Source organism: Pipra filicauda, unplaced genomic scaffold (genome assembly GCF_003945595.2).
Source record: "Pipra filicauda isolate LSUMZ 115617 unplaced genomic scaffold, ASM394559v2 scaffold4_size7858003_pilon, whole genome shotgun sequence".
NCBI lineage: Eukaryota > Metazoa > Chordata > Aves > Passeriformes > Pipridae > Pipra > Pipra filicauda.
In genome coordinates, this window is record NW_024104643.1 from 2,297,874 (window position 1) to 2,317,857 (window position 19,984).

General features: G+C 36.2%; 1 protein-coding gene across 1 annotated transcript in view; it reads right to left on the reverse strand.

Annotated features, from left to right (window-relative positions):
• The window catches only part of NAV3 (neuron navigator 3), a 534,722-nt gene that overhangs the window by 382,820 nt on the left and 131,918 nt on the right, over window positions 1-19,984 (reverse strand). The window contains exon 2 of the mRNA XM_027747750.2: window positions 1,650-2,055. Within this exon, the coding sequence (XP_027603551.1) occupies window positions 1,650-1,721 (72 nt within the window). The 5' untranslated portion in view covers window positions 1,722-2,055. The remainder of the gene's footprint in view (window positions 1-1,649; window positions 2,056-19,984) is intronic.

The window sequence follows — 19,984 nt, forward strand, 5'->3', positions numbered from 1 at the left end:
GTCTTTTAGCAGCTGCAAAGACTTTGGTGGTCATTTTGTAGTTCTACAGCTGGATAAAATATCCACAGACTGACTCAAAGAAAAGATTTGACCTTGAGGTACAACAGATCCTCTTTGAAACAAACCTTCTCCTCCTAAGCAATCTGAAGAGTTAGTCTCTAGAAGTGAATCTGCAGGTATTAGACATGAAGGGAAAAGAAATCTTTTTGAAGTAAGAGGGGGGTTGTTGGAAAAGGGGAATCAAGCATACTCTGTTCCAGATCACATAATGGTTCAGAAAACACTTCACTAGATAGTGAGATAAATACCAGTGTTTCTGAGCTTTTCTTTTGTGCCACAGAAGGGTAAGAGTTATGAATTGGAGAAAGTCCCATGCTGTAAACGAGTTATCTTTTATCATATATCTCACCCTCTTCTCCATTACACAAAAAATGCTCAAAGGCTGAATATATTTTCCACAATAATTTCATTATGTGTGTTATCATCGTATATTTCCCACAATTCGCCGCACTTTAAAGGGCTATTGGCTATGACTGAATGACTTAGATTAACATATAGAAATCTCAGAAGCACTAAAGCCAAGTATTTGACTTTACAGGTCTTAAAATTGTTCCATTTAGGTTGTCCATAAACTATCCCAATTTCCCAAACAAGATCAAAATTATTTAAAACATTAGACAGCGATATTCATACAAAAAAAATCAAAAAAAAAAAGATCCAACTCAGCAGCATTTATTATCAGTCTGTGTAATAATGAAGTTCATAACCTGCACTTCAATGCATGATTTGGACATTTACAGTCCCACTGTAAACCAGTGGAATAATGCAATATTCCAATATGCAATAATTCATATTGGAATTGATATTGAATTTCACTTTATAGCCTTGCATGAAGCACACCATAGCCACAGCTGCTACACCAGAACACATCCTTCTCTGCTGGCTGCCATTCAGTGCAGGCCTTATGTTAGAGCCCAGGCACAAAGATAATTAGAGAGTTTTACCCTTTTAATAAACTATAGATTAAAACCCCCACAAAACTAAGCAACTAAAAAACTTTTTTTCAGGAAAAGTCTATTAATGTAATACCAAAAGAGCAATAAAGCATGGGTCTTTCTTCTGTTTTCCAAAAAATGTTAAAAAGCATCAACTGAGGTTTATGTAATAAGTATTAGAAACATTTCCAGATCGTAGTATAAGTAAGTAAAGGAGATGAACTGGGACTTTTAGGACAGTCTATTGCAGAAGTGGGATTTCTGAAAGAACTTCTCATATCGTAGAAGCATGAATTTACAAGCTTAAACTACCTTGGATACTGAAGGATAAAAGTGAAACAAAAACAAATTATATAGAACGACTGGTAGAATAGAATGAGAAGGGTCTATCCACACATTCACTGTAAAAAACAAAGATCTCACAGAGTCTCAGGATGATGTCAGATTTTTTACTTCAGATCAGCAGGCCAGCAAGTACAGGTTTGGATAAACAGTTTGCTAGACAAATTCGGGGAGTTCTCTGTACTGCAATATTGTGCAAGCATAGCAGACTACTTTGTCCTCAAAAGTACATTAATTTCCAGTTTACTGAAAATCATCAAAGAGTTTGTAAGTGGTTCAAATATAATTGAGTATAATTAAAAATAATCTTACCTTCTTTTGATCTTCTAGTTTATGACTTACTGGATTCCTTCCATGTTTGTTCATCTCTGAAGATAAATCCATCACATTCACTCCTTGCCCTTCAAAATGAAATCGATTCAGCAATGCAGCAAACTAATCCAAAAAACAGGAGCTATGAACACAGAGACATGGTGCTTTTTTTCCATCACACACCGTCTCTGAACATCAATGACTTGGAGAAATGACTAAGAAACCCATCAACTGAGCTGAGGAAAACTTTGCAGTTCACTCTTGGGACTTTCCAAATGACCATAGCGTTTTAAATAGCTGATGCTTAAGAAGAGAAATATTTGTCCACTACTTTTAACTCCAACTGCTATCTGTATCTTTCTTCATAGGTTTCCATTTTATAGGAGATTACATCCTGACTGTGGACCTGTTGAAGAAAAAAAAACATCATCAAGATTGATTTGCAATTTGCTGTCACTCTTTGTAACTCATTATCTGTCTGCACTAGGTGTGAGGGGGGATTTTGTGTGGGTTTTGTCCTGGTGGTTTGGGTTTGCTTTTTAGGGTTTTTTTGCGAAGTAATTAGTACTGGAGTTTCACTTAATACTCGGCAGGATGAAGCAATGCATGATCCCACTCATTCCCCTTTACATCACCACGGGCACACCGAGTATTCACTGAGAACAGCTAGTGAATTCCAGGTACCAATGTAAAGGAAAAGTTAAAGGAAAGGAAAGAGAAAAGACTATTTGGCTAAAGGAAGCACAGATGAAAATACTGAAATATAAACAGACAAAAAAATTCCCTCCTGAAGATGCTTAGTCCCACCACTAAAATCTCAAGCTTTCTTATTTTGATTCAGTTACAAACAGGAGAAAGACATACGGGTGGGATAAACTGAACAAGGAGACAAAAACAAGAGCTTAATATTGATACAGAGAAACATTGACAGCATCGTACCCTGTGAGATACAATTTCTCCTCCAGGCTAAAGAGTGTTCCAACAAGAAATAGAACTGTAGTTATACTCAAAACTACAATTTGAGGCACCTATTCTTAGCCATATTTATCTTCACATACACTTGAACATGATATCATTAAAGGAATAATCATGCAATAAGGACAAGTGCTTTCCAAAAATACCTAGAAACAAAGAGAAGGTGCCTTGGGAAATCACAGGAATATAAGCAATTGTACACTAAGCTACTACATGAGAGAACTCATACCCAGATAGCTTGTTTTCCAAAAACAGCTTTAGCATGACACCTCTTACCTAAGCATATAATGAATTTTGCTTCCTATTCTAACTTTTGAGAATCATCTCCTTTTGCAGATAAGCCGAGAATTACAAATACACTCACCAAAGTGGACTCAAATGCTTCAAGAGCATTTTCCTATTCATTACTTAGAGCATCCTGGGGAAGTCAGTGAAAGAAAAAACAAGACTGTAAGGCATTAACTGCCCAGAAAATAGGAAGTAGTTATTAAAACTACATGTTTAAAACTTCCATAAACTTAGCATTTTATTGGATTAAGAAGCAGATCAGATTCAGTAGTATGCTGTAACCTTCCCAAGCACAACCAGCTTTTCTCATCTTGTTTCCACAGAATCTGAAGCACAGCAGGACAGAACCAGACATCACCCTCAGGTGCAGACCATTCCCACCCCCACTTGTGATTTCCCCCATTTGACAGTTTCACAGACCCACAGAATGCACAAATCCATAATGCCAGGATGCAGGAAGATGAAACATGAGATCAACGTGCAGGGATCAACATCTGGATTTATACTTATAACAATTATAAAGCCCAGATAAATCAAAAACAAGCTATTAAAAAACAGCAGTTTCCCTGGTTCATTTCATGGTCAGACATATAAATTATATTACTCCCCATGCCTGGCAATTATTTTGCTAGGCAATTAAGCTATCCTGTGGAACTGTATGGTGTTTTCGAGCCAAAGCTGGATAGAATGCAAATAATTTTGTTTGGACTGCCCTCATTAATTTTAACATGCAAAGCACAGGGTGGCAATTCTTGCTCATTCCATTCAGCACATTGTTCCATGGTCTTCAGCCTTTTCAACATAAACAGCTGTAATTAAATGCTCTTGGATGTCTTTTTTTTTTACAGTGGAACACAGTTTGTTATTCACTATTTTACACTAATATTTAACATACACACAATCACAGAATAAAATATTTAGAGTCCTAGATAGCCTAATGATCACATATTAAATAACAGATTTTTACGAGATTTTACTATCATTTACAAATGTAAAAGTCAAGATGAATTAGAGCTTTTTTAAAATTTTATTCCCTTAACAAACACGTAAAAGTAATTTAATAATAATTTCTAATCATTTACAGATACTCCTAGTAAAATAGTCTTGCAGATGCATTTAACATTGCAAACACAGGCCTAAAGAAAATGGAGCAAGCTATTCAAGCCAGGACTATCCTTAGACTTTCTTGTTAAAGAATACAATGAGGAAAGTGTTTTGCAGAAGTATTTCTGGCTGGGGGTTAGTAACTTCCTCCTCTAGAAGCACACTATGGAAAGCATTCAGGGTGATGAAGCTTCTGGTTCAAGTGCCTCTAATACTTGTCTAAATTCAGGTGGACTTTATTCAGGTGAAATGTGCCTGCAAGAACTTTTTGTTTTACTTTACTATGAACAACAGGTTACTGATAGACTAGTGGGGAACAGTCCCAGAATATATGCTGAGAATTAACCAGAATTACCCTTTCTATACTGCCTTTATTATCAACACAGATGGTTCTTGAAAACTTTACAGTGACAGGATTTTCAGAAAGCAACGAACATCCTCAAGCTCTCTTGCAGGCCTCTTATGTGTATTGTTTACTATTATTATCACTAATACTACTACTATTTTCCCTGAAGTAGCACATTCATTAAGTATTTGGTGGCAGTTAACACAAATATCTTTAGAGAGTCTGGATGATGCAACAGCCTGGTTGGGGAGCAGGGTCAGGGAGGGTGAGCAGTAAGCAACTACTGTGTTTTGGTCAGTTTTAATGGTTCTATGAAGTCTACAAAGAAAAAGTTGCTGTACAATCTTAGGAAAAATTTAGATATTGAGATCTACTGATATATTAAAACTCCATGACTTCATAGGGTGTATTCTGATGGCTACCTAGGAGGCTGCACACCAAAACACTGCTCTATGGTTGTTACCATGGGCAAGGATGAGGACTTGGGGTACATTAGAGACCTTACAGATTACTTTCTTTATCAAAATCCTATTGTGCCCACATGGACATTCTCAACTTTTGCCATACAAATAAAGCAACCTTGCAGTCATCTTGAGGCAAGTGCAGGTATGAAACTGCACCTTTCAAATTTTCTTTTTTGTATACAGGGTAAGTCTACTGAACTGCATCTTGGATATTATCAACTGCACTGATACAGTTTTATGATTGAGAACATTTGAGAGTTATGTTTTTATTAAGGCGTTTCTGGAAATCTAGATAGAGAAATTATTTTCTGGGTATGCTGATAGGAAAGGCTGTGCAAATTTTAGAGGGAAAGCACAGCAATTTTCAGGACTAATACCTCATTATCAAAATGGAGATTCTACTTTATGTGCAGTTATAATAGTGATGTGGAATTTGTGGGCTGGGAGGGAGGAGAAGTTGAACATAATACCCATTTACCTCTTTCAAACATGACAGTGTCTATGTCAGGACCAAAAGCAAGTGCCATCTGTAAATCTCAGTATATAGCTAAAGCAAAACCAAGATACAAATAAGCCTTTGTTCTTGCTCACCAGTGTTTCCAGGGATGGCAGCATGGCTGAGAGAAGAGGTGGGAGAGTATCAAGATGCCATGATTCCCTTGAGACTAGCAATGGGGCACATCTTATGCATGGTATTCTCTCCCCCACTGTCCCTGGGGTTGACTCTTCATGCAATAGAAATGAGGCTCACCACTAACAAGTTATTCAGCTCCACACTGAAGATAGGCAGGTCAAAGATACCATGGATATAACTTCCAGCCTTGATATGCTCCTATGGAACCTCTAGCAGATGTGGCACCCCAGTATGGCTCTAATTTACCCACAGCAATAGCTTCACAATGGCCTTAAAAAGGCTTACCTCTAATCATGAAAGCTTCTTATCTCTTTCTTTGTAGCCTTTTCCCACAGGGAGAAAGCATTTAGGGTCTCAGTATGGGTCTAACTGCAGACATAGCGATCAGGCACACAAAGAGTTATCAGGAAAAGAAGATGATGTTGACTCTTGCAGGATTTGAGAGCAATGCCAGAGAACACTTCTTTTAGCCAGCATTCAGAATAAGAAGTCAATATCTGTTCTCTGCAAACACATATGATAGAAGTGCCATAGAAAGGCTTGTCTGCGCCAGATAAAAGCAGTCTGAGAAGGCAGCTGGTAAGCCAAAAAATATCTCTAAGCACTGAGGCTTGCCTGCAGAATTATTTCTTCTGATACAAAATTAATTCTGCTCCAAACACACTCCTGATTCATGGCAATACAAAAAGCTGCAGTGTTTACAGCTCTTTCTAAACAACGCACTGGTGCTTACTCAGATAAAAGTGACCACATAAGGCAAAGTCCAGAGATGATTTCCTTTGCTAAGTGCATGTGTGGCTGAAACATTTTGCATTATTTCTGTAAGTGGTGTCATCCTATCCTCTGCATTTCTTCACAGGGCAAAACTCCTCTTCAGTACAGAATGCTATGTTGGAGCCATCACATGATCTGTGAGCAGAGAATTACAATTGTTTGCTTTGTTCCTGGCTCCAGTCAATGCAAATTAAAACATTTATTTTCAGACTTGTACAGATTAAAGAAAAAAAAAAAGGGCCATCTAATATTTATATTCTTGCAATCCTTTTCTGCAAAGCAGGATGCCAACTGCCTCTTAATCATCATTTTGAATGCTCAAGTTAACACTGGTGCATATAATGACGTAGCAAAAAAAAAAAAATAATAAATAAATAAATATATAAAAGGAGATTATTCTAAATTCTAATATTCTCAGAAACTATTGCTATAACTGGTAAAGCAACTCAAATCCTTTTGGTTTTCTCAAATCCTTTTTATCTTTCATAGTAACCTCCATCAAACAGTCTGAATTCTATACACAGAATTTAGAGCTGCTATTACGTGTCAATTTTATTTCAAGCTTGGAACCAGTACAAGACAGGGATGCCTTCTTTCCTCCATCATACAATTCTTTTGTCACTGAGTATCAGAGATAAAGCAGAATAAGAAAGGGAATACAAAAAATATTTTAAGAGATAGTCCGGTCTAGCCTTTTAATGCAGTGTTTCCTAAAGATCTGATGTGAGGGATGACAGTTTTGTTGCATGCACAGAATACAAACCTAAACATCAGACTTAAATGGAATTTGGTTATCTGCCCTGCTACATATGCAATCTCTTAAGTGATACATAAAATGTCTGTATTTCAATGTGCCTTATGGCACTTCTGCAGACATGCTTTAAAGCACAAATTCCAGCTTAAATAGTTATATCAATTCCACCTTTAGTTTCAGTGGAATATTTTTCCATTTCTATCCAAACTTATTTTGAATGTTCCTCTGCACTGTCAAAATAGATGAAAACAGCATGGTGTAGCTTTTACATTTATAATGTTTGGGAAACAATAGGAAGAATGAATATTCCTTATTTATTTACATGCTAAATACTTCACCATACTTGTATAATTATTTATAACTCTGCATATATAACAAAAAAGCTACCTTGAAAAATAAGATGGATACATATTCTCCAAAACCGACTAAAAACCTGGATGGGATATGAGAAAAAAAGACAGCACTGAGATGAAAATGAAGGGGAAAATAGAAAGCATATTCTGTATTCTAGGTATGCAATGGAAAGAATAAGCAAGAAAATACAATTCAATCAAAAACTGCAAGTACATCTATATGGATCTTAAATTGTTCTGACCCATTAACTGAAACAGCCTCCTTATGCAAGAAAAAACTATTTATGAGGCTCATGACAAAAAGAAAGGCTAATCAAAAATAGTAAAGAGCTCACATACCTTTGAAATTTTGTTTCCTAGGGAGCTATTAAGCCTTCATTTCTGTTGCTTTTAAGTTTTGATTGGCATGCTGAAAAAAGATGCAGCTGATCTTTGTCTGAGCAGTGGCCATTCTTCTGGGAGTTCCAGTCATCTACCGATATTGCTCTAACCAGATTGCCAAGACACCAGAAATCCCAGACAAATTATCAAATACTTATTTTTGTGCACTTTACAAAATTTACAGGAAGAAAAAGGCCCTGGGCTTTGGGAAATACCTAGATATATGGTACCTCTATGGAGACTAATATATATTGTATTTTACAATACCCCACACATGTTAAAACTTTGCTACCACTCCACAAATGGCAATGGCACCCAAGAGGAAGTGTTTTCTCTCTGGTTTGTAGGCTATGAATATGAGAAGCAGGAACACAGACTAAAATTTCACATATATTGAGCATTTATATATTCGAACACAAAACCAACATACTGAGGGCTCACCAGTTACTCTTACATGAAACAGTTAAATCCACTTTCCCTACGTTACTGGAAATGAGAACTTAACTCCCCACTTTGATAAAACTTAGAATGCCATTAAATCACACAGCCTCTCTTGATCTATGATGACTTGCTAAATAACTCCATTGGATCAAAAAGCCAGCTGCATTTTCAGAACATTTTAACTCAATGCCTGTTACAAGTGATATAGTAAAAAATCTTACCTATCCTCACAGAACATGTCTCTGACAATTCCACAGATGCTTCAAAAGTTGCCAATTTATTCTTTTAGTACTTGTTTAGTGGCAGCCTTTTCTAGTGAACTCCATGCTTATCCCAAGAAATTACATATAGGTGCTGATCAAACATTGCAAGCAATCCACTACACCTGGTGCCTCAGTATTCAATCCATGCCCAGTCTAGTCTCTTGCAATTAATTTGATTGATTCAAACAAATATGTGTCTGAAACAACAGTTCCTAGAGACTGCAGAGCAGAGAGAACTGACTAATGATGCCTTAAGGTCCTTTTAGTTTTTTGATTTTTCTAAGTTTTATAAGTAGTTATATAGCAGAAGTAGATTTAGAAGCAGCAGCATTTCATTCCTTTACCCTTAACACAGAAGCTACATAGATTATCAACTCTCTAACCCCATTCTATGCTCCCCATATCAATTCTACCCCTACAAGATTGCAGTTTGGGTGGGAAGGGAAGAAAGAGAGGGGGAGAAAAAGGAGATGCAAAGGGATTATAAGTTTTTTTTTATAGAAAGAGTGAAGCAACAAAAAATATATTCAAATATTTGAAGACAAAAAGCAGAAGTAGGTGGTGCCATCTTAAACATGAACTAAAAAGATAACCTTTGATGGTAGAAGTTTATTAGTCTTCACAATCACAGCATCCCAAACTTGTTTAAATTTGAGTTGGGAAAGACCTAGGTAAGTCGCTTCCTGATCTCAAGGCAGAATAAATTACTGCAGTGTGTTTTCTAATGCTTTATTATGGTATTACTCTAAATTCCCAAGTGACCCAGCTTACAGTGCTTCTCATGCAGCCCAATAGAGATGAATGCTGTAGGAAGTTTCTCAAAGGTTAGGTATATTGAATTAAATTTTAAGCTGAATTTTACATTCTTCAAGCAATTTCTATCAATCTTTGCCAACACAGGTAATTGCTCACTCCATATACTTTTACATACTGATTGTATTCTCACAATTTTGAACACATTCAAAATCCTTTTCTATTAATATGACTATCTAAGGAAACTGATTTTTTACTTCTCTCGGTCTTGATCCATTCAAGTAAAACTCAAATAGACCTTGAGAGTACCAAATATACAACTGCAATTCAAGATGTCAAAGCACTTTCTCAGTTGTTCCCAAGAATCTCAAAGATGGAAATCCATTCAAAGGTTACATTAAAAGAGCTTTAACTAACAATAACATAGACTAGAAATACAGGAATATCTATACAGTCCTAAGCTTTATTGAAAGTGTAGAACTAAAAAGGGTTTGAGGTAACACATAGGAAATAATAAATAATGGGAAGTATATGTCTTTGTGTCTACTTAGAGAACATGTCCACACTTGAATGACTAAAATATGCCTCAAGACAGTAAAGTACTTAAAGTACAATGTCATACTCCACTTGTAAAGAGATTTGCATCTCTAGGTACCACAAATTGCTCAGTGTCTGTGAGACAATCTTGGGTGGGATTCATCTGAACAAGCACAGTTGCATAAGTGTAAACTAATGGCTCAGTGGCCTCTCTGTAGTTTGAGATAATAAATAGGCATTTTTAGAATGGAATTCTTCTCATCCAAACTAGCTCAGATGAATCATGACCTAAAGATGAATCATGACCTAAAGAATATTAATAACAAAAAGCATAAGACAAAGAATCGATTTACACAGAAAGCCCGCAACAGTAAACAAATACTGATCGGCTTTTCCCTGTCACATTTTCCCCCCACTGGAAGGAATGCCCTTCTCCTTGGAAGCTAGATTTCCTTTCCCCTGCCCTGACAAAGATGTGAGGTGTTACAGAATAACTTCCTAGTCACACCCTCTCAGCTATTGAAAAAAATTAACTCTGTCATGGCCAAAACTAGGACACTTGTGAGGCAAAAAGCAGGCTTTTCAATATTTTCTTTTAAACCTTTGAAACAGCTTTGAGAGTTGTTTTGCCTCTTAATATGCAGAACATTTTTTCTGACATAGTCTTTTCTTGGTAGACTTAGCTTGCCCTATTTCTGTAATATAACACTGCAAAGATCTCCTTTTTGCATCATACAAGTTACTTGCCCTGAAAAAATAAAAATAACTGGGACAATCTTATGACTTCTACCTGTGTAAATACCACTCCTTACATCTCAGTAATACTGATCTCTGACCTAGCTAGAAGTTACCTCCTCACCCATATACTGTGTTTATACTTAGAAATTCTGGTATTCTTTGTTACACAGTGAGATTAAAGAAATTTAAATCAAAGCCTCCATTTGCAGCATGTTTTATAATACCAATTGTAATATCTTTTACTATTTACTGCATAAATTACATTAACATTGTCTGTAGCACTTTTGATTTTATTTCTCATTTTATTTATTTCAATTTTTAACATCATCCAAACACATAGTACTACAGATTTTCTTCAGATTCTGAAAGCAAAGCTGTAACACTGAATTGCTGCTCGTTGTTAGTCCACCTTCACCCAAGTTAAGTATAGGATCTATTATTTAGAAAATATTATTTTCCCAACTTTTTGTCTCTGAAAAGTATACGGCCAAACTTGAAACAGAAAATTTTTAGACTGTCCTTAAAAGCTAGAGCTGTAAAAATGACACTGTTTCTTGCCTCACTAATGCAACCATTTTCATTTACATTAGAGATTATTTTAGTGTGAAATTCTCTCTGTCAAAAAAGAGTAGCAGAAGACTTCCATATCACTGATAAGAACTTTAGCTTGACCATAAACTCTAAACAGTACAAGTCTGATGAAACCTGGGCATTACTTCTGATTTCAAGAAATACACTTACACAGTCTATAGTCCGGCTATTTTAGACTACCCACTGGCTTTGCTAATGTTCAGCATTTTAGGAATAATGTTTCAATCCTCCCTTAAAAATACCATAAGCAGTCTTTTCTCAAGGAGTCCAATAACTCAGAGAACAATACCTATCTCTCCCTTTCCTCTTGATAGCACAATGGCTACAGAAATAACACTGATCTACAACTCACCCAAGGTGAGCTATCAGAGGTTTTGTTCCACTTTTTAAACAAACAAATGCTCCAGCTCTTCAAAAAGTGCCAAAAAAATAACTAAGTATGTTCAAAATGTGCAATAATTAAAGAAAAAAGAAATGCTAATTATCAATGCAAACAATTATTATTTTCTCTATTGAGACAGCAGTCATGTAATTTGCCCTCACAATTATTAAAACATGACTCATATCAGAAACACACTGCTGAATTAGATCAGAAATGTGCACTGCTTGCACTGCTGTATTGATGTCTAAATATTGTCAGTCTCCCAGACACTATTGGTAATCACCACACAGAACATGCAGCATTCAAAAGATAAACAAATATAAAGGTCAGAGATCATCCACATTGACAAAATAAGCACAATTACTTCATGTGATCAAACACATACATACTGCGAATAGTGTTTAGCTGCATCATATCTGCATCTCGTCTGTGTAATAATCTGAATTTACCATTAGCATTACTATTAATCACAAACCATGTGTGAAATAACTCCAAAAGAGAGATTTAGCAGCTGGGCTGAGTATGTATTTTAAGAAAATCTGGTTTCTGAAATTATAAACTCAAATGTAAATAATTTGTTCATCAGATGCTCAGACTGGCAAAAAAAAAGATTGAAACAGTTCTGTAAAATGTGCTACATACTCTATCGCAGAAACAATATCTACCTGAAGAACTTTCTGTAATTAATTGCATTATATAATTGTGTAAAATACTAAAAAGTCTCACCCTAAAAATACTTCCCAGTCCTGTTAATTTTTGACAGACGATAACATTTCATAGTAAAATGGTAATTCTGAACATATTACTGCATCAAAAATGTAGCCAATATACACAGAATATTATTATTATGCACAAAAAAACTCCACACTTTTTTTACACAAAAATTCAATGACAGCCATTAAATAGTACACACACAGATCTCAGATAGATACAAAATCTCAATGTTTATATTGTACCTCAATCACTTTCCTGTAACTAAACCTAACTTTTTCTGTTAATGATTTAGATGAAGCAGCCTAAATGACCTCAACCAAAATAAAGATTGTTACAATCATTACTATATAATACTAACAACCACCTTGAAATACTGGTACAGTATTGATCTATTTTTAAAAATAGAGCACTGCATCCAAAATCCAGTAAATTTATACAAAGCAGTATGATATGAATGATGTCTCATTTTGTAAAAGCTTAAACATACCAGATGATGCAGTAAGAATGCATGATTTTTCATCATGTCCCTGAGAGATTCTGCACGAAAATGCTGAATTAGTAGTACTTATATATTTCCATATTCTCACTGTTTGTAGATTTAAAAAAATAAATAACATAGGAATGGAGGTTAGGATAGAAGAAAAGGTTCAGAAAATAATGTCTTTACCCAAGGAGTGGATCACGTTGCACTGAGAGAAATTTAATGGTTCCTCAGGAAGCATAATGAACAGCCTTATCTCAGGAGACCTCTGTTCTCTACACACATCAAGAGTGGTGACAGCACATCCTTACCAGAAACAAATACAAGGAGGAAAGCGTCTGCCTGAGAGCGTTAAACCTACGGCATGTTAGATGCCTGCTGTCATCAGAGACAAGTATTACCACGCAGCCTACCAAGCTAGCTCAGATACTGCAGTTCAGATAAAGAGACCTTTCTATATTTCTCAGCAACACAAATCGAGAACATCTCTGTTTAATTTGGACCTGTTTGCCCTTACTAGCCTGGCAGCCCATTGTCTAATTCTCCATACCACTGTATCACCAAGCCAAGTTCAGTCTTTTCTTGGCAGGCAGTGAGGAGTTGCACAGGCAGTGAAGGCAGTCCCCTGGAGTGGAAGGAACACAAGGCTTTATTCTGCCAGATTAGGAGCAGTATTGATTGGTTGCAAGACTATTTTGCGCAGATGTCCTCCAACAGAAAGTGAATCTCTAATATTGAATCCTTGAGTACAGAGACAAAAGGGAAAGCTGTGAAATATTTGAGGTTATAGAAGCACTTGAATAAGCTTTCTCCAAAATAAGAGCAGAAAGAAAACCAGCCTAACTCAGCAAGTAAGCATTTATGCAAACAACATTCCTAGATAATAGGAAGCAGAACACAGACTTTCAGACAAGAATCATCATGAAAATTCATCACCTGGTGATTCAATGTAACTGAAAATAGCAAAAGGCTGTGTGCTCCATAAGAGTTTGAGATAGGGATGGGTAAGCAAGTTTTGTAAGCAATAAAACATATACTCAACTATACTGTAAACAGATATTAACAAAAAGAAAAAAAAGCTATCTATAACTGTCTCAGCTAGATATCTCTATGAATAACTTCTCAGTAAGTTCAAAATGTAGTCTAATATTTACAATCTGGAGGAACTTATTGCTCTAAGATCAGCATTAATTCATTCAAAGTTTATTAGCGCTCCACTGCAGTGCTCGACACCCCCACTAAACATCAATACCTTAAACTGGAACAGTTATCTTGTGCTTTAATTGTATCTCAACTACTACATGAAGAAAAAAATCACTGAGAGCAATATCAGACTCTCTTGTGATGAGCTATAAAAGCAACTGTTATTCAGAGGTATTAAAAAAACCCTCATGTTTAAAGCAATTTTAAAACTCTGGTTAAACTTCTAGGGTCTCTATATTATGAATGTACTTATTTACCTTGAACATACTACTAATTTGTAAGAGCAAACAAAAAAGTCATACCTCCCCTCCCTTATCCCTTTTTCTCCTTACCTCTTTAAAAATGAGGTAAATAAACACAGCCCATTTTCATGACTGCCTCATAAAAATTGGAGTTGTAATAAAGATACCTTATCTGTGCAGTTTACAACAGATGTTAGTAGCGTAACGCAGTCAAAACACTGAGACCCATATTATAATTTATGATTTTAAATTGTTTTTATTAAGTACTTATAGTGACATTTCTCTGCATAATATTTTTGAGAACAAAACATAATCAAAACAATACCAATGTTTTATAAGCAAACCACTTCCTGTTCTAGCTCCTATAATCAGGCTAAGAAGCATCTTAGCAGCCATTTAGAAGAACACAATTTTCTATCTCCACATGAAATGGTGAAAAAATTAACCACAATGACCATGAAATTCACATTTCATCATCTTGTTTTGTGAGTTCTCTTTCCTTTATATAAAAATTGTTTTTGAGCTGGATAAACCGTTTAACGCTATGTCCTTCATTAGTACAGAATGAAAAACAAAATGGAGAAAAGGTAGTCTCCATCCTGTTCACAGCCAGCAACCAGTCATAGTAAAAAAAAGCTATGGTCACAAAAGCAGGTATTAACTGTCAGTTTTAGCAGAGCCAAGAGGCAAGCTGGAAGCTGGAGGCAGGCCATCTAGGACAGGGCAGAAGCACAGGCAGGTTAACTTGTCGTACTGCTGCCCACAGTGCATATGTTCTGTGGGTACAGGATCAGGCAGCGCTGTCAATCTGGTACCTCAGAAGAGCCCTTGGTTCTCTTGCACAAGTTTTTAAAAATAGTTTCCTGTTTTCATGATATAAAAATTTTGCTCATATATTCCATTTATATCATGCCCTTTGCCAGACAATTTTCAAGTGCTTTATATTAATTAGCTCTCAAAAGACATATTTAAAGAATAGACAATCATTTCATCCACACTTGTATCCTCTGTGGCACAATGTGGTGACAACATGACAGCTTCCTAAAAAGCAGAATATAATAATGGAAAACCTAATGCTGCTGAGGGTAGATTTTCTTAAGCTCGGATTTTCAAAGCCCTGTTCAAGGCCCCAGCTGAGCTCCTGTGGGCTTCTTTGAAGTTCTAGCTTTCCTAATCAACCCAAGGATCTTTTTTCAAAGAGAAACAAAAATCTCAGTTTTATTAAACCCTGTTCAGCACACACCTTTGCCCAATCCTTGGTTTTTTTGGTTATTTGGGGGAGGAGGCTGTGTGTTTAACCTTCTGTACAGTACTTATGTTTTCTTTGTTCCCTGTGAATATTTTGCATTCTCCTACTTTCTAGAAGGATATTTTATTACTACATCTCAGACTTAACAGTACGTTTTCTTCATGTAAAATTCAAAATATGAAATTAAGATCCTACACAAAACCAGGATGGAATAATAATACTGCAGGAAACAATTATAAGACTATATTTCAAATGTCTGAAAAATGCATAGCTAGACAATACCCTGCAGGTAGACTGTAAGTAATATTGCACTGTTTGCATTTAGAAGGCTTAATATACCAACAATGATAATTAATTTATAGTTATTTGCTATTAAGATATTTTTTCTTGTTTATCTGCAATATTATGATAGATTAAATCCACTTTTTCAAATGGCAAACACCATAGACTCTAGCACAAGCACTAGGAAGTACAATAGAGGAGCAACAGAAAAGGACTTCAGACTTAGAACAGCAAAACACTATTTGAAAATATCTAGTATGAGTATTGAGATTGCATAGATGAATTATCAGTACTGAAAGGAGTAGCTGATGTTAATAACCAATCTAAATTGGTAAAATAACCAATTAAAATGTCATCTTTAATTAAAATGCCAATTAGAGCAAAGGGTTATTAAGATACATGTCAGTCACTAAAACCGATGCATCCTAACTCTTTTACATGATGTCTTTTCTTCAGCATCCCCCAAAGGTAAGAGCTCTTGCCCAAAATAAAATCAGGTTCTTACTGCCTTATTTTAACACACATGGCACTCAAACTATCCCAAAAGGCAAAAATTAATAGTGCTACAACACAAAAAGAAATTAACCAGCTTTCAAGACAGAGAGATATCCAACACAAAAACACAAACAAAAATGAAAGACTAAATACGCTAGCCTGAGGGTAGCTTGGTATGGCAGCTGATATGAAATGCAGATCCTCCTTCCCAGCCCCCACATCTTTGGAAGGAAGTCTTCCTCAGATTTCAAAGCCTGTGTAATGAGGAGCTAATAAAACATTATAATCTGCTGATGCCTACTACCACTGATTCACAGGACTTCCTTTCCCTTCAATTAACCCACATCACATAGATCACCACGGTTTACTAGATGATGCATGAGGATGGGGATTACACTACAATTGTCATAAGATAATAACACATGCAGAGAAACAGGGCAATAATACCTCCAACAACCCCTGTTATTGGAGTCGAGATATTGTAATGATAGATCTATTAGCATTAGTTCAGTGGAAAAATATCTGGGTTTCAAGCTTAAAAGGGGCAGTTTTCTGGACTGACCAAAAGCTCATAATTCCCTGTTTTCTTCCCTATTTAGCTCAGTGGTCTTTGGATCAAGACAGTATCTTTATCTCGGTATCTCGGTATCTCAGTATTGCTGCATTCAATCACATCAAGTGACAAAAAAGCCACGCATATAAAGTAGTGCACCAACCGGATATTATGCTGCCTTCCTCTTCTTTCACCAAACCCAAAATTTAACAAAAAAAGACACAACCGAGAGAAACTTCATTCACAATCTGAAGAGAGGTTTCCAAATCTAGAAAGTAGCAGCTAAATGAACAAATATGCACAGATACATAGTTATTTTCTTTCAATGCCGGCTTCTTCGGTTTCATCTCAGTTTAGCCTTCCCTTGCTTTGCCACCAAACTCCCTCACACTGCTTCATTTAATGATCTCATCAGACAAATGCAATTTATTTCCTGAATATGTGAGCCAACTAATCTATTCATGGCCTAATCAAACTTAGCTTCTACGGTTTTACCTTCCAGGGTGAATTTTACCAGCTTCTACTGTACTATACTACAATAATAAAACAAGGGATTAGATGACTCAAACCATCTCTACGGTTTTCTCATGAACCATGAAAACAAATGAACTAACACAGTGCCTATTCATCACCTTTGTTTACAGCTTCTTTCTCTTCTAGAAGTTCTTTTCCTTACCATGTTACATTTCTAATACACAATATATGATATTAGCAAACTCACAAATCTCACAACCCTAAGGTGTTGGGGAGTTTTGTTGTTGTTGGTTTTGTGGGTTTCTTTAACTGAACAAATTTCAGAATGCCTATATTTTGTTATACTACTTAAGGAGAACACAACTATATTTCAGACTGCTGTGAACTACTGAGAGAGACTTTACCACCCTCTGCATCAAAATCTCCAGATCCATCACTGACAGTGAGGTAACATATTTATTATGCCTTCTTCCATATTATCTATTGACATTCAATCTGCCCTTTGATGATGAAAGATGCAAACTGTAGAGGCAGACCTATAAGGTTTACATTCCACTTAGTTTTACCTCTTGAAACTCAGCCACAGGGACAAAATCTGTGTGACACACTCCTGCACTCCAACCAGGTCATCAAATGTCAGAAAATTTTATAACATAATATTTGCAGGAAAATTAATAAGAAAAGGGAGATCAGAAAGCTGTCTGAAACTTATTACTAAAGCCTCAGAAAATTGCTTTTCTGAAAGGTTCATAAATTGGCTACTGATGGACAATTCACTCTTTAACAGTTGGGTGAACAACTGGAAAGAGAACTCACTTGTTTTATCTTTACCATTGACTTTCTTTAGCAGATGTTTTCTAAGCACCATAATAGCTGGCTTAACTTGTTTCTGTATTCACTCAGTAGCACCACGGTACTTCACAATCTGGAGTTACACTGAAAGTTCAAAAATTGGCTGAAAATATCCCAACCATGTTAACTAGTTCACAATACTGAAAACAGCTCTTTCAACACTGTGGTCAGTTCAAAACAGATGCTCAGAATTCTGGCATCCCTAAATCTTCCAGCCTAGCCCACCATAAGCAGAGGAAAAGGGGTAAGAGTCACATTCACGCTCATTGCACTGGCCACAACAGATCCTTACTGAAAATTGAAGCAGCCCAGAGATTCTTTTCATTTACACTCAGCTGTGTGCAATTCAAAGAATTATCAGCTGAGGAATGGGAAAACACAAGCATAGTCTAGCCAGAAGTTCCATCCTGTGAAAGTTTCTTTCCAAATTGTGTTCTGGCTGGAGATAAGATAGAGCTCTGGGAAGCAGAGCAGAATTGGACTTGCAGCTATGCTACATAAAGCTACACTGTGCTGTGCTACACTATACTGTGCTATATAATGTTCTGCATTTATTACCAGGTAGAAGTCTTTTGGTACTATGATTCTTTAGGTCATGGATTGTAATGACTAATTTAGGGATAAATAAACTGAGTATTGGTGACTGAGAATATTTGAGTCATTTTTAATTATGATAATAGGAAGAATGAAACATAAAAACCACTAATCTCTGACCACATACATAAGGTAGCATAACTGTCAATATACTTGCAGTGGATTATTTTGGCGTACTCTGTAGTGAAAATAGACAAGACAAGCTGTTTAAGACCAGAACTGTTTAAGTATCTAATAGAATGTTGAAGAAGTGCACCAAAGCAGACTGCAATGGCTAAATAAAACTTCAGCACATCGGACACTTCACAAGAAAAAAAAGCAAACAAACTGTACCAGCAGAAATAGAAGAACAAGAACAGAGCCATCCAGTAACAAGAGAAAGAAAGAGAGAAAGAAAGAAAGAAAGAGAGATAGAGAAAGAAAGAAAGAAAAAGAAAGAAAGAATGAAATAGAAAGAAAGAAACAGAAAGAAAGAAAGAAGAAAGAAAGAAAAAAAAAAGGAAAGAAAGAAAGAAATGCAGGAAACAAATAAGGCAGTTTTATTACAAGCAGGGGTTTCCATGGGTACCTTCTGTCAGATACCTAGAAGCCATTTTGTTTGAAGAGCTGGGGAGCCATTTTGTGGTCGAGGACTGGTGGGCTGCTTACAGTTACTTACTGTTGCTTACAGTTCGGTGTGAAGGCCAGCCGGAAAGTGTGTAAGGCACTAAGACCAGTCTGGGCTCACTGCCAGGGGACCATGCGGCTGGGGCAGGGAAACAACCTGACAGGTTGGTTAAAACAACCAGTGGACTGCAAGAAGAAGATTATATCGCCTTTTAAGGAAGAAAAGAAGCACGGCTTGGCATGGGAGGAGCGAGGGAGTGGTTATGTAAATCTCACAGAAAGAAAGAAAGGAAGAAAGAAAGGAAGAAAGAAAGGAAGAAAGCAAGAAAGGAAGGAAGAAATTAAGAAAAAGAGAAAAAAAAACCCATACCCAATCCCCAAAGTTCCAGCTCTTTACTACTGGGCATCCCTTGCTCTACTACCTTTAAAAATAACTTTTTAACATAGCTGCCCTTGGTTTCCACTATATCAACTGATCAATCATTTGCTGAGTTATTATAAAGTTCCTCCTAGCAGAAAACCACGAGTCTGAGTTAGAATGGAAGCAAGAATTACCAGAATTAGGTTTAAAATACTTAATTAGTACATCTATGACCAGCAGGCTTGCTTTAAGTATAGATTCTATAGGTCATCTCGAAAAAGACTATATTAATTAATAATATCCTCTCTCTCTGGATTACTAAATTTTCAGCTCTAAAGAAAGCAAAGTAAACAGAACTGGCAGAAGAGTTAACATCTAAAGTTGGCCTATAGAAACACAAAAAACTGAAGAGAAGATAATGCAGCTTCTGACAGTGAAGTAACGAGTGCAC